The following is an 11,432-nucleotide window of genomic DNA, read 5'->3' on the forward strand; positions in this document are numbered from 1 at the left end:
CTGATTTACGATAATCCAGTTATTTTGATTTTGAAATCTATATCATTGATTCTGAAATCTACTTATTTGACTTTAAATTCTATGTATTTATCAAAAATTTCTAAATCCAAGAAAGAATCCTAAATTTATTAAAATACTACAACCATTTTGTAAACAAAACTTAAAATATTTATGAGATATAATTTTTATAAGGATTAAACAATATACAAGAAAATATTTATATGAATCATAAATGTTATGTGTAGTTGTAGGAACTAAAATGAAAATAAAAATATGAAACTTCAAATTTGAAGTTTTGAGTAGTGAAACTTTAAATATAGAGTTTCACTCTTCGAAACTTCAAATTTGAAGTTTTGAAGTTTCTTTTTGTAGAGCAAAAAAATTCATATTTGAAATTATAGAGTGTCTTTTGGAGATGCTCTAATAACATTCAGTAACCTAAACATATATAAAAGGTAAAGGCATAAATTGCATTACCAAGTATTATTCTGGCTAATTAATTTTATAGACAATGCCGGAGCCTCGATCTCATGAACAAAATCTTACTCCAATCTTACCATAGATGTTATTTTAACCTTCAACGAAACTTGTGGAGTCATAAGACGAGACTCAAAAGCGGTATGAAAACAGAAAAACATAGAAAACCAACGTCAAATGCAACAAAACAAACAATATCAATGAAAAACCAAGATATCTTTACATGATTTACTGTTTCAGACATTTCTTATTTATTGGTTTCAAATTATGTAAAAATATTTTTTTAATAATAAGTTTAAAACGATTGGGGAAATATTTATAATAATTTGTAATTTGTTTGGTTCTTTTTTTTTTACTCTTGTGTAATCTTCAATTTTAACTTACGAGATGTTATTGGTTTATATATTTTGATTGATTTAGAAATTTATATAGTATTTATAAATCCAAGTAAAATATGCAAATTCGGAGGTTTTCCCTCGGATTTGAGTCTTTGTATTTTTAACTAAAAAATCCAAACAAATCCATTCAAATCCATTATAAAATTAAATATATTAGTAAATCCGTACGATTGAATAACACTTGATTTGATACAGAATTTATGAATTATTAAACCAATAACACATGATTTTAATACAGATTTAAAAATCATAGAACCAATAACACTATGTTTAATTCAAATCCATTAAAATACAACAACTAATAACTTCTACTTAATGAATTTGTTTTTCTAAAGAACGAAAAAAGATTTGTCGGAAGAAAAAGGAAACTAATAAAGTAATAATTAATGAAAAGACGACAAAAAGTATAGAAACTGAAATGATTTTTATTTTATAAAGAGGAGCGAAGACTGACACGACTTGTCTCTCATCGTCGTTCCTCGCGTTGTTGGTCCTCTCTTCTCTCTCTCTCTCTCTCTTTCTCAGGCTTGGAATCGTCTTCTGGTAATTACCATTCCGATGTTATATCTCTTACCATCTCTGTCTGCTTTCGAAATATATCATTAAGTTGCTTCTTCGCTTTCTCCGTACTTGTAATCAATCATCTTCATCTTTGAATAGTCAAGCAAATATGAAATTTTGACCCAGAAAAAAATTATTCATCAAAATCTAGTCTTTCTACTTTCTTTTGCGTTTCCATGATCGATTGCTTGTTTGTTTTCTTTTTGGAATCAAAAGTGGTTTTTAAACGATCTGACTTGTGTTTTCTACTCTTTGCTTCAAGTTCTTGATGATGAAGACCTTGAAAGTGAGACTAGTCATCATAAGAAAGCTTGAGACTTGAAATTAAAATCATTTATTTCTGGGTACTTTTGTTTGGACAAATGTTGAAAATAATGTCCGAGAAAATAGTTGCCTAGGACTTGAGATATGTCTTTATGTCTAATAATGGTTCTAAACGATCTGATAAACAGTGTTTTGTAATGATCTGGCTTGTGTTTCTTCTACCCTTTGCTTCAAAGGTTCAAGTTCTTGAATATTACCAGTGAAAAAAAAAAGACTAGTCATTAGAGAATTAAAAGTATAATCAATCATCTGTTTCTGAGCCTTTTTGTTTGAACAAATGTAGAAAAGAATGTCTTTTAGGGTAATATCCTCACATAGCCCATAAATAGAAGTTGCATAAGACTTGAGATATGTCTGAAAATCAATCCAAATCAGACATCTTCTAGGTCTTCATGCCTAATAAAGTTTTCTGATGCTTTCTCGATGTTACAGAATATAAAACAGACCAACCGTCTTCTTTGATCAGTGGCTACAAAGTTGTTGGAATAATTGGGAAAAAAAAAATGATCGATGCACCAAAGTTCATCGGAGGAAACAACCACAACCACAACAATAACAATTACTATGAAGACTACCAAAAACTCGAAGGTTCCAACATGTCAATCGATAGTTTACAGACAACTGTCGTCGGTGTTTCGGTAGCAACTTCGAGGGACAACAGCAGTGTTGGGTCCAATGATTCCAAAACCCACATCTTAGGCCACCCTGGTCTGAAACCAGTGCGCCAACACTACACCGGTTCTACTGAAAACAGTGTTTACCGTCCAGGGAACCACCACGAGCTCAACGACGACGCTCTCCAGCAAGCTCTGATGGACAGTAGATATCCTGTTGAAGGACTGGCGGATTTCGACGAATGGACTATTGATCTGAGGAAGCTTCACATGGGCCCTGCTTTCGCTCAGGGGGCCTTTGGGAAGCTCTACAGAGGAACGTACAACGGCGATGACGTGGCCATCAAGATACTCGAGAGGCCTGAGAATGATCCGGAGAAGGCGCAGCTGATGGGGCAGCAGTTTCAGCAGGAGGTGATGATGCTCGCCACCCTGAAGCACGCCAACATCGTCAGGTTTATCGGTGCGTGCCGCAGATCGATGGTCTGGTGCATTGTCACGGAATACGCCAAGGGAGGCTCCTTGAGACAGTTCTTGACTAAGAGACGGAACCGTGCAGTGCCGTTGAAGCTGGCGGTTAAGCAGGCGTTGGATGTGGCGACCGGGATGGCATATGTGCATGGACTTGGGTATATTCACAGAGACTTGAAATCGGATAATCTTCTGATCTCTGCGGATAGATCCATCAAAATTGCGGATTTTGGTGTTGCTAGGATCGAGGTCAAAACAGAAGGAATGACTCCAGAGACTGGGACTTACCGTTGGATGGCCCCGTAAGTCTTTATACATTTCTCTTTATGGTTATTTTGGTTTTGGTTAATTGAAGTGGCTAATGAGAGACTATCAGTTTTTTTATGCAAAACAAATCAGAAATTCTAAAAAAAAGTATCATAGGACCCATAAGCAGATTCTGCCTTTTTTATAAGAAGAAAGGCATTGATTGTGGAGAAGACTTTTGTTTCCTGATTTAGGTTTTACCCACTTTAGTATTATTTTTAATTTCATTTTGATTTGTACATAGTGTTATCCACTAGCTAGCTTCACAGCAGTGGTGATAGTCAACCACTCAACCATGCTATGGTGATTCAGGGTTATGAATCTTATTTGATATCCCTCCTAGTAGAATCTTGAGAGGAGCATAATGAAATATGATATAGCATAAACTTTTCTTTTTTTTTTTCTTTTTTTTTGACCAAATGCTCTTAAGCCCCACAATTTTTAGTATTTAACTGGTCCACCCTCTGGCTAGTGTAATTTTGATCTAGAATATGTGCCACTAGAAAGTTGTCAGTATTTTAACTTCTTAATATTACTCAATGCCTAGTGTAATTTGATTTGGAAGTTTTAGTTGTAATTTAGATATATATCCTAGCCTTCAATCTGTATCTGCTCAACCGTGTATATGCTTTGGTATCTAATTTTTGTTTAGAGTAGTCTATGCGTCCTCATTTTGCATCAATTTGACATGTAGGTAAAACTATAATGGAAAGTGAATACTACTTGGTGTAGTTAAGTCAACCAGAAAGATTCTATATTCGAAGCATATGCTACTACATTATTGTTTTTGTCAAACCCTTATTAGAGTCAACCTCTGAGAATATAACCCAATGTGTTCCAGCTTTACTTGGAATATATACTTACTCAATGCTTTTAACTGTCTACTACTAACACTAGTTGCTTTTTGTTATGGCATATGCTGAAGGATATAGAATGATTAACAAATATTTCATAAAAGCTTTCAATTAATTTTGGAATGGTTATTTTGCAGGGAGATGATCCAGCACAGGCCTTACACGCAGAAGGTTGATGTGTACAGCTTTGGGATCGTGCTATGGGAGCTGTTGACGGGTATGGTACCGTTTCAGAACATGACAGCTGTACAAGCAGCGTTTGCGGTTGTGAACAGAGGAGTGAGACCATCGATCCCTGACGATTGCCTTCCTGTGCTGAGAAACATCTTGACTCGCTGTTGGGACGCAGACCCTGAAGTGCGCCCTCCGTTCACCGAGATTGTGATGATGCTCGAGCGAGCCGAGGCAGAGGTAATGAACAATGTTCGTAAAGCCAGGTTCAGGTGCTGTGCTCAACCCATGACCATTGATTGAGTGAGAGACAAGACAGAAACATAGGAAGAACATTTGAAAAAGGAGATGAGTATTAATGTATATGTATGTTTTATGTATTTATCTTCCTTTTTTGTGTATCCTCACCCGAATGTGTGTGTAAAGGGAGCCTCTTCCAATTATTGACCCCAATAGTATTTTATTTTGATCAAAAAGGAGATATATCATATATTAATTAATGATGATAATATTATTTTACGGTTGTTGTGAAAAGAAAATCACAAACTCTGATAGATATATTCGCGTTTGATGGATTGTTAATAACACAACACCACTGATCTAGCACACATAAATCTCTAAATAGTTTATGTACAGCATATAATCCGGGCGAATGGTTTGGTTATATGAGCAAATACAATTATGATTTGGTTAATTGATGGTTATGGAAAGTTATAAGAGCATTACCATTAATAAAATCTCTAACCAAAGTATCTCATAATACGATATTGATAAAATGTAATATTACAATTACACTTTTAAATGAGGGATTTTTTCTCATCTCTCTTCAATTTTTTAATTTTAATATTTTAATATTAGTTATGAACTTATGATTATGAAAGACCCTTGTACAAACTATTGACAAAGCGTGAATAAGAAAAGAGGAGCTTCTGGTGACATATAAGTAATTCAGCAAGTATCCGTTGTGTTCTGTAAGAGCGCGTGTGAGACATTCACTAATAGTTATGCTGGAGCTTAAAAAAAAGAAAGGAATTTGACAAGAAAATTAATAAAGGACGGATGAGAATTAAAATAAGAAAGAAAACTGGGAAAGTAAATGGGAAACGGCGACTAAGTAACGCGTCTTCTTCGTTCCCTTTCCTCCTTAATCGTAGGTTTCTTATTTTCCATCCTCTGGATTCGATTTTAACAGAAGGTTAAGGGCTTTGCGATTCGATGAGCTAGGTTTGGTAATTGCTTTGGATCAGATGTTTGTCACTATCTTCTTACTCATCGGGTGAGAAAGGGCCACCCCTACTTTCATGTTTTATTGGGCTTAGAGAAGGTAAACCCTAACTTCTTCTTCTTCCCCACTCGAATCATCGGATCTGTGTTCTGTTCTATTCACTTTCATTTTTTTTTTCTTCTCTGTAAATTTATTGAATATAATGGTTTTTGTGTTTGCTTTTTGAATTACAGGTTAAGGGAGCAACAACAAAAGCTCAAGGCTCTTGCTTCCATTTCAGAAGTAAGTTTTTTTTTAGAAAGTAAACCCAGCTTTGATCATTAGTGTATCTCTCTGCCTTTAATTTTAAAGATTTTATGTTGTGTAATCGTTAAAATTGGAAAACAAAGATGCTTGAGGGAGCAAAGTTCAACGTGTTGGCTGTTGGGAACCACCACAACAACGACTATGCCTTCACGCAAGAGTTCTATCAAAAACTTAACGAAGGCTCCAACATGTCCATGCAGACCAGTAACGCCGGAGGCTCCGTGTCTATGTCCGTCGACAACAGCAGCGTCGGCTCCAGCGACGCTCTCATCGGCTACCCGGGGTTGAAGCCACTCCGCAGCAGCAACGTCTACTCCCTCTCCGTCGGGCAAAGCGTGTTTCGTCCCGGGAAAGTCACCCACGCGCTGAACGACGACGCCTTGGCTCAAGCGCTGATGGACACCAGGTACCCGACCCAAGGGCTGGCCAGCTACGAGGAGTGGACGATTGACCTGAGGAAGCTCCACATGGGTCCTCCTTTCGCTCAAGGGGCTTTTGGTAAACTATATAAAGGGACTTACAACGGGGAGGATGTAGCCATCAAGATACTCGAGCGGCCGGAGAACAGCCCCGAGAAGGCGCAGTTCATGGAGCAGCAGTTTCAGCAGGAGGTGTCTATGCTCGCGAATTTGAAGCATCAGAACATCGTGAGGTTCATCGGTGCGTGCCGCAAGCCGATGGTGTGGTGTATAGTGACTGAGTACGCCAAAGGAGGCTCCGTGAGGCAGTTTTTGACGAAGAGGCAGAACCGCGCGGTGCCGTTGAAGTTGGCTGTTAAACAGGCGTTGGATGTTGCCAGGGGTATGGCTTATGTCCATGGACGCAACTTCATACACAGAGATCTCAAGTCTGATAACCTTCTCATCTCTGCTGATAAGTCGATCAAGATTGCTGATTTTGGTGTTGCGAGAATCGAAGTTCAAACCGAAGGGATGACGCCAGAAACTGGAACTTACAGATGGATGGCTCCGTAAGTTTTCTTAAACAGATTATTGATTCTTTATAATTATATATTGATTTCTGTCTCTGTTGATGGATGCAGAGAGATGATACAGCACAGAGCCTACAATCAAAAAGTGGATGTGTATAGTTTCGGGATAGTGCTGTGGGAGCTGATCACAGGACTGTTACCGTTCCAGAACATGACAGCTGTACAGGCTGCGTTTGCGGTTGTGAACCGAGGGGTCCGGCCGACGGTCCCAAACGATTGTCTCCCGGTGCTCAGTGAGATCATGACTCGATGCTGGGATGCTAATCCTGAAGTACGGCCATGTTTTCTTGAGGTTGTGAGTCTGCTTGAAGCTGCGGAGACAGAGATAATGACGACAGCTAGGAAAGCTCGTTTCAGATGTTGCATGAGTCAGCCAATGACGATTGACTGAATAAAAATCTCAAGAAAATAACAAGAAAGTGAGAAAGAGATGAACAGATGTAAGATTAAAGGGCTTTTAGATATATTAAGTAATGTGTGTTTGTGTATTTATAAAAATCTAAATGTAATTGTTTTCTCAAGATGGGAGAAGAAACCATAATGTTTTTAGGATGCCTTTTGTGTATTATCCATAAAGTTTATGTTGGTTTTACTTCAGTGACTGTACCAATACTCCAGAAGTTGTCATGTAAACCTTGAAAACATACAAGTTTGAAGTTTTGGGTGTAATGTCTCAAAGTACTCTTTTTTCGGACACCAAAATGTCTCAAAGTACAAAGGTGATAAGAGTTAGGAATAACCTATAATCTTTGTTGATTCTTAACCTGATATGCTATTCATGTACATCCTTTAAAACTATTAGATGAACGTAAGTACAAAATGTCCTCATTGTACATTCCCATTTCGGTGAGAAACTCTGTCTTAAAATCAATATATCTCAGCTTCTTCTCCCCCACAAGATTGGATCAAATATTCTCCACCATCACCTTCCATTCTTTTACTCTCCTCTCGCCTAAACATAAACCCACCAAAAAAACAAAAACTTTTAACTTTTTTTTTCTTTCTTTTCTTAGATCGAAAGAAAGAGAGGGAGGGAGAGATTTTGGGGTTTAGATAGAAAGTTTTTGTTCTTTTCCCTTTTTTGTTTTTTTTGGCAAAATTGTTATTTGATATGGGTAATGTGACGTTTTGACCCCAAAAAAATAAAAATATGGGTAATGTGACGTCAAACGTGGCGGCGAAGTTCGCTTTCTTCCCACCAACACCGGCTACGTACGGCGTAAGTCAAGACGAGGAGACCGGAAAGCTCACGTTCACCGGTGTCACCCCGGAAAAAAGCATGGAGGTTCACCAAGTTACCACCAAGTCCGGCAACAAAGTCGTCGCTACGTTTTGGAAACACCCATTTGCAAGATTCACTCTCCTCTATTCCCATGGCAATGCTGCTGATCTCGGCCAAATGGTCGACCTCTTCATCGAGCTCCGAGCTCATCTCCGTGTCAACATTATGAGGTTAATTTTATATACACAAAACAAACCTAAGACATTTTTCATTTTCGTTGATGAACGAACCCTAAGTACCTTTTAATATGTGTAAATGAATCAGCTATGATTATTCAGGCTATGGAGCTTCAACCGGCAAGGTATAAGAAATAGATTAATTTAAAAATATTCTAACATTTCGTATTTATTGTTTTTTATTTATTTAATGAAATAGCCGTCTGAGTGCAACACGTACCACGATATCGAGGCTGTGTACAACTGTTTGAGGAGCGAGTACGAGATCAAGCAAGAGGAGATGATTCTGTATGGTCAGTCCGTTGGAAGCGGGCCAACGTTGTACTTGGCGTCTCGATTGAAGAGACTAAGAGGGGTTGTTCTTCACAGCGCAATTCTCTCTGGGATTAGAGTCTTGTACCCTGTCAAAATGACATTCTGGTTCGACATATACAAAGTAAGCTATCTCATGTCTTTTTTTTTTGTGCGAAGCTATCTCATGTCTTTCTTTCCGTTTTCACTTTTGGTTATGTCTTACAAACTTTGTAATATTTCAGAACCTTGATAGGATACGTCATGTCACATGCCCTGTTCTTGTCATACACGTAAGGTTACATCACCTTCTTACTAACAAAGCAGATAAATTGTGAATGAGAGATGATTAAACTTTGTTTATGAAACTACAGGGAACAAAGGATGAGGTCGTGAACATGTCACACGGGAAGCGATTGTGGGAGCTTTCAAAGGACAAGTATGATCCATTGTGGGTAAAAGGAGGAGGGCATTGCAACTTGGAGACATATCCTGAGTACATAAAGCACCTTCGAAAGTTCATAAACGCAATGGAGAAACTCGCTATCAATAATCCACCAACCAAACAACTAGATGACCAGCCAAGAAACACCGAAACTAAGCACAATTGTTGCTTAAGCTTCAAGAAAAGGTAGAGCTGGAACTGAAGATAGCAGTAACAAAGATTCAAAAGACACAGTTTATGATCATTCTCAAATGTGATCGTTTCGATTTCAACGAGTGTAGTTACAAACGAGACAAATTTAAAGGCGAAATCAGATTTCATCTTTGTAGGTGTTAGCCTATGTCAACAAAGAATTTAATGTAAGAAACGTTTGGAAAATTCATTACTTATTGATGAAGCAACCAAATCAAAGTGCTGAAAAGACTCTACAGCCAAATAGTATTTTATCCGATGGTTTCAGTTTGTTTTCTGTTTTTCCTTTTTATTGAATAAAATGAAAATTTTGGCTTATAGGATTATGTAGAATCCTATACCGCATACGAGTGGCTTACAAGAGAGAGTAAACGGGTTTAGTGTTTCATCCTTTTAGTAAAAGTGTCGGCACAAACATTTAATTACCGGGAATAAGACCTAAGTCCTAAGATACAATTCTCGGAAAACACTAGTGGTACAAATATATTCGAACTCTATTTTAATGGCTGGCCAATCTACAAAGTCTTCAATTATCTACATCAGTTCGAGCAATCCGTCTCAAAAGAAATTTTTTAACATAACATTTTTTTATTTCAAAAGAAAATTTTGATTTATATTTCAACATTATTAATTTATATTTTAACTTCAATAGTTATAAAAAATCATAAATGTATTTTTGTAATCTTATTTTTTTTATTTGGTATAATTATTTAAATTTGATTTGATTTAATTTTTAATAAAGATAAAATTAGATTTTATAAAAATAGTTTTAATTAAATTATTGTGTTTAATGATTATTTATTTTAAATATATATCTTCCCATCTATTTAAATATATACATATATATATATATTTACATATAAATATAAATTCTAATAAATTTGAGACTTTGTTTTTTTTAGTTAAACTGAAAAATCTTTTTGTTAATTTAAATGATGAAGATGAACGGATAAATTTAAATAATTTTTAAATATTTAACTATCAAATTTTTTTTGGATTATTGTTACTTTATTTAGTTTATTTTTATTAATGTGAGATACATATATACATATATATTATTATTTTAATTGTGCTATATGAATTATTAATATATTTAATAGTTTACTATAAATAAATATTTATATGGAAAATTGACATTAATGATGATATATGAATTATTTTTGTTACCATATTTAAAATCCCTGCAAAAACATTTAAATTTTTATAAGGAAATTTTACATCTCACAATTAATATGATGTCATGTCACTATTTTCTAAAATCATGTCATCTATTTTAAGTGTCATGTCATCTTTTTTTCAGCGAGAATGATTGTAGTGACGACATGTGTATAAATCACTTCGCAAATATAGTTTAGGAGATTTGGATCCCTACGGTGCATTTTTGTTTTTCTGTTATGTAGTTGAAAATATAAAATTCCAACAAACAAGCCTACTTAATTTTAGCTTAAATATGTTGGAAGTTCATGTCATAATTATGCTGTTAGCTTCTTAGAGACACGAGAATTAATTTATTATTATTTTTAAACATTAAAATGCTATTCTATTATTCAAATTAGAGATGATCTGATACCCGAATAGAATAACCAACGAAAAACAAATCACGATAAAACGAGTAAACCATCCGCTATCTGATTATGCTGTCTTGGTATATAAGAAATCTTGAACTATGGGAATCTTCTCTTAAGCAGTACTATCTCCCCTTGTTGGGTAAAAACTCGGTCATGCTTCCGGGTTCCGAATCATCATACAATATCCGTGCAGCTTGTTCCAAAATTCTAGCAATCCGTCTTTTATGAAGGATAGTGTTCCTAGCCCAAATTTGTTGGGTCCCTCCTAGATGGAGAGGACCAATTGGGGTGAACTTAAGAAATAATAATGTTTCCCCTTTGTCACTACTCACAATAATAGAGTTTAGAGAGAGAGACAAAAGAGAGGAAGAAGAGAGAAGGAGAAAACTCGTAAGGTGATTTCAAGACTGGATTTGGAGGGTCAAACGGATCCTGATCGGGCTGATATTTTGTGGGAAGCTTCTTCAGTCAGTGGGTTAGAGGTTCACCGAAGGGATTTGGATTTCAACGGTTGGATCTTCTGTTGTCTGGGTTTTCTTGAAGCTGGTCGCCATAGTTCTTCAGCAGAGCAGTCTTGGGTGTTTGGTAAATCCAACGGTGAGATCTTCTCTTATTGAGCTGAAATTTGGCAGAGGTATTGTCGACTTGTTTATCTTGGATTTGTACGGTTGGATTAGTTTCTGGAAGCCGGAATCTTTGTGAGCTGAGGTCGTTTGGTTGCTGCCGGTTTTGAAGCTTTGTGTTGCTCTCTTGTTGTTGTTGTTTGTGTTGGAGATAGCT

At 36.2% G+C, this 11,432-nt stretch overlaps 3 protein-coding genes across 5 annotated transcripts; all 3 read left to right on the forward strand.

Annotated features, from left to right (window-relative positions):
* Positions 1–1,308: 1,308 nt before the first annotated feature.
* On the forward strand, positions 1,309–4,634 carry LOC106312675 (serine/threonine-protein kinase HT1-like). Its single transcript, XM_013750280.1, has 3 exons — positions 1,309–1,418; positions 2,193–3,147; positions 4,143–4,634. Exons 2-3 carry the CDS (start codon positions 2,264–2,266, stop codon positions 4,477–4,479), a joined length of 1,221 nt encoding a protein of 406 aa, XP_013605734.1. The 5' UTR covers positions 1,309–1,418; positions 2,193–2,263; the 3' UTR covers positions 4,480–4,634.
* Positions 4,635–5,227: 593 nt separating this feature from the next.
* On the forward strand, positions 5,228–7,367 carry LOC106312521 (serine/threonine-protein kinase HT1-like). 3 transcript variants are annotated; one of them, XM_013750079.1, is made up of 5 exons: positions 5,228–5,326; positions 5,401–5,500; positions 5,635–5,683; positions 5,791–6,677; positions 6,750–7,367. In XM_013750079.1, the coding sequence occupies exons 4-5, from the start codon at positions 5,791–5,793 to the stop codon at positions 7,087–7,089; spliced, it is 1,227 nt and encodes a 408-aa protein (XP_013605533.1). In that variant the 5' UTR covers positions 5,228–5,326; positions 5,401–5,500; positions 5,635–5,683; the 3' UTR covers positions 7,090–7,367. The 3 variants fall into 3 exon arrangements, with proteins under 3 accessions (XP_013605533.1, XP_013605532.1, XP_013605534.1); XM_013750078.1 differs by having other exon boundaries at positions 5,232–5,500; XM_013750080.1 differs by having other exon boundaries at positions 5,232–5,500; positions 5,908–6,677.
* A 331-nt stretch (positions 7,368–7,698) lies between these two features.
* On the forward strand, positions 7,699–9,319 carry LOC106310649 (alpha/beta hydrolase domain-containing protein 17B-like). Its single transcript, XM_013747873.1, has 5 exons — positions 7,699–8,150; positions 8,245–8,281; positions 8,356–8,592; positions 8,693–8,740; positions 8,822–9,319. The coding sequence occupies exons 1-5, from the start codon at positions 7,849–7,851 to the stop codon at positions 9,080–9,082; spliced, it is 885 nt and encodes a 294-aa protein (XP_013603327.1). The 5' UTR covers positions 7,699–7,848; the 3' UTR covers positions 9,083–9,319.
* Positions 9,320–11,432: the final 2,113 nt, after the last annotated feature.

Source organism: Brassica oleracea, chromosome C8, assembly GCF_000695525.1.
Source record: "Brassica oleracea var. oleracea cultivar TO1000 chromosome C8, BOL, whole genome shotgun sequence".
Lineage (NCBI taxonomy): Eukaryota > Viridiplantae > Streptophyta > Magnoliopsida > Brassicales > Brassicaceae > Brassica > Brassica oleracea.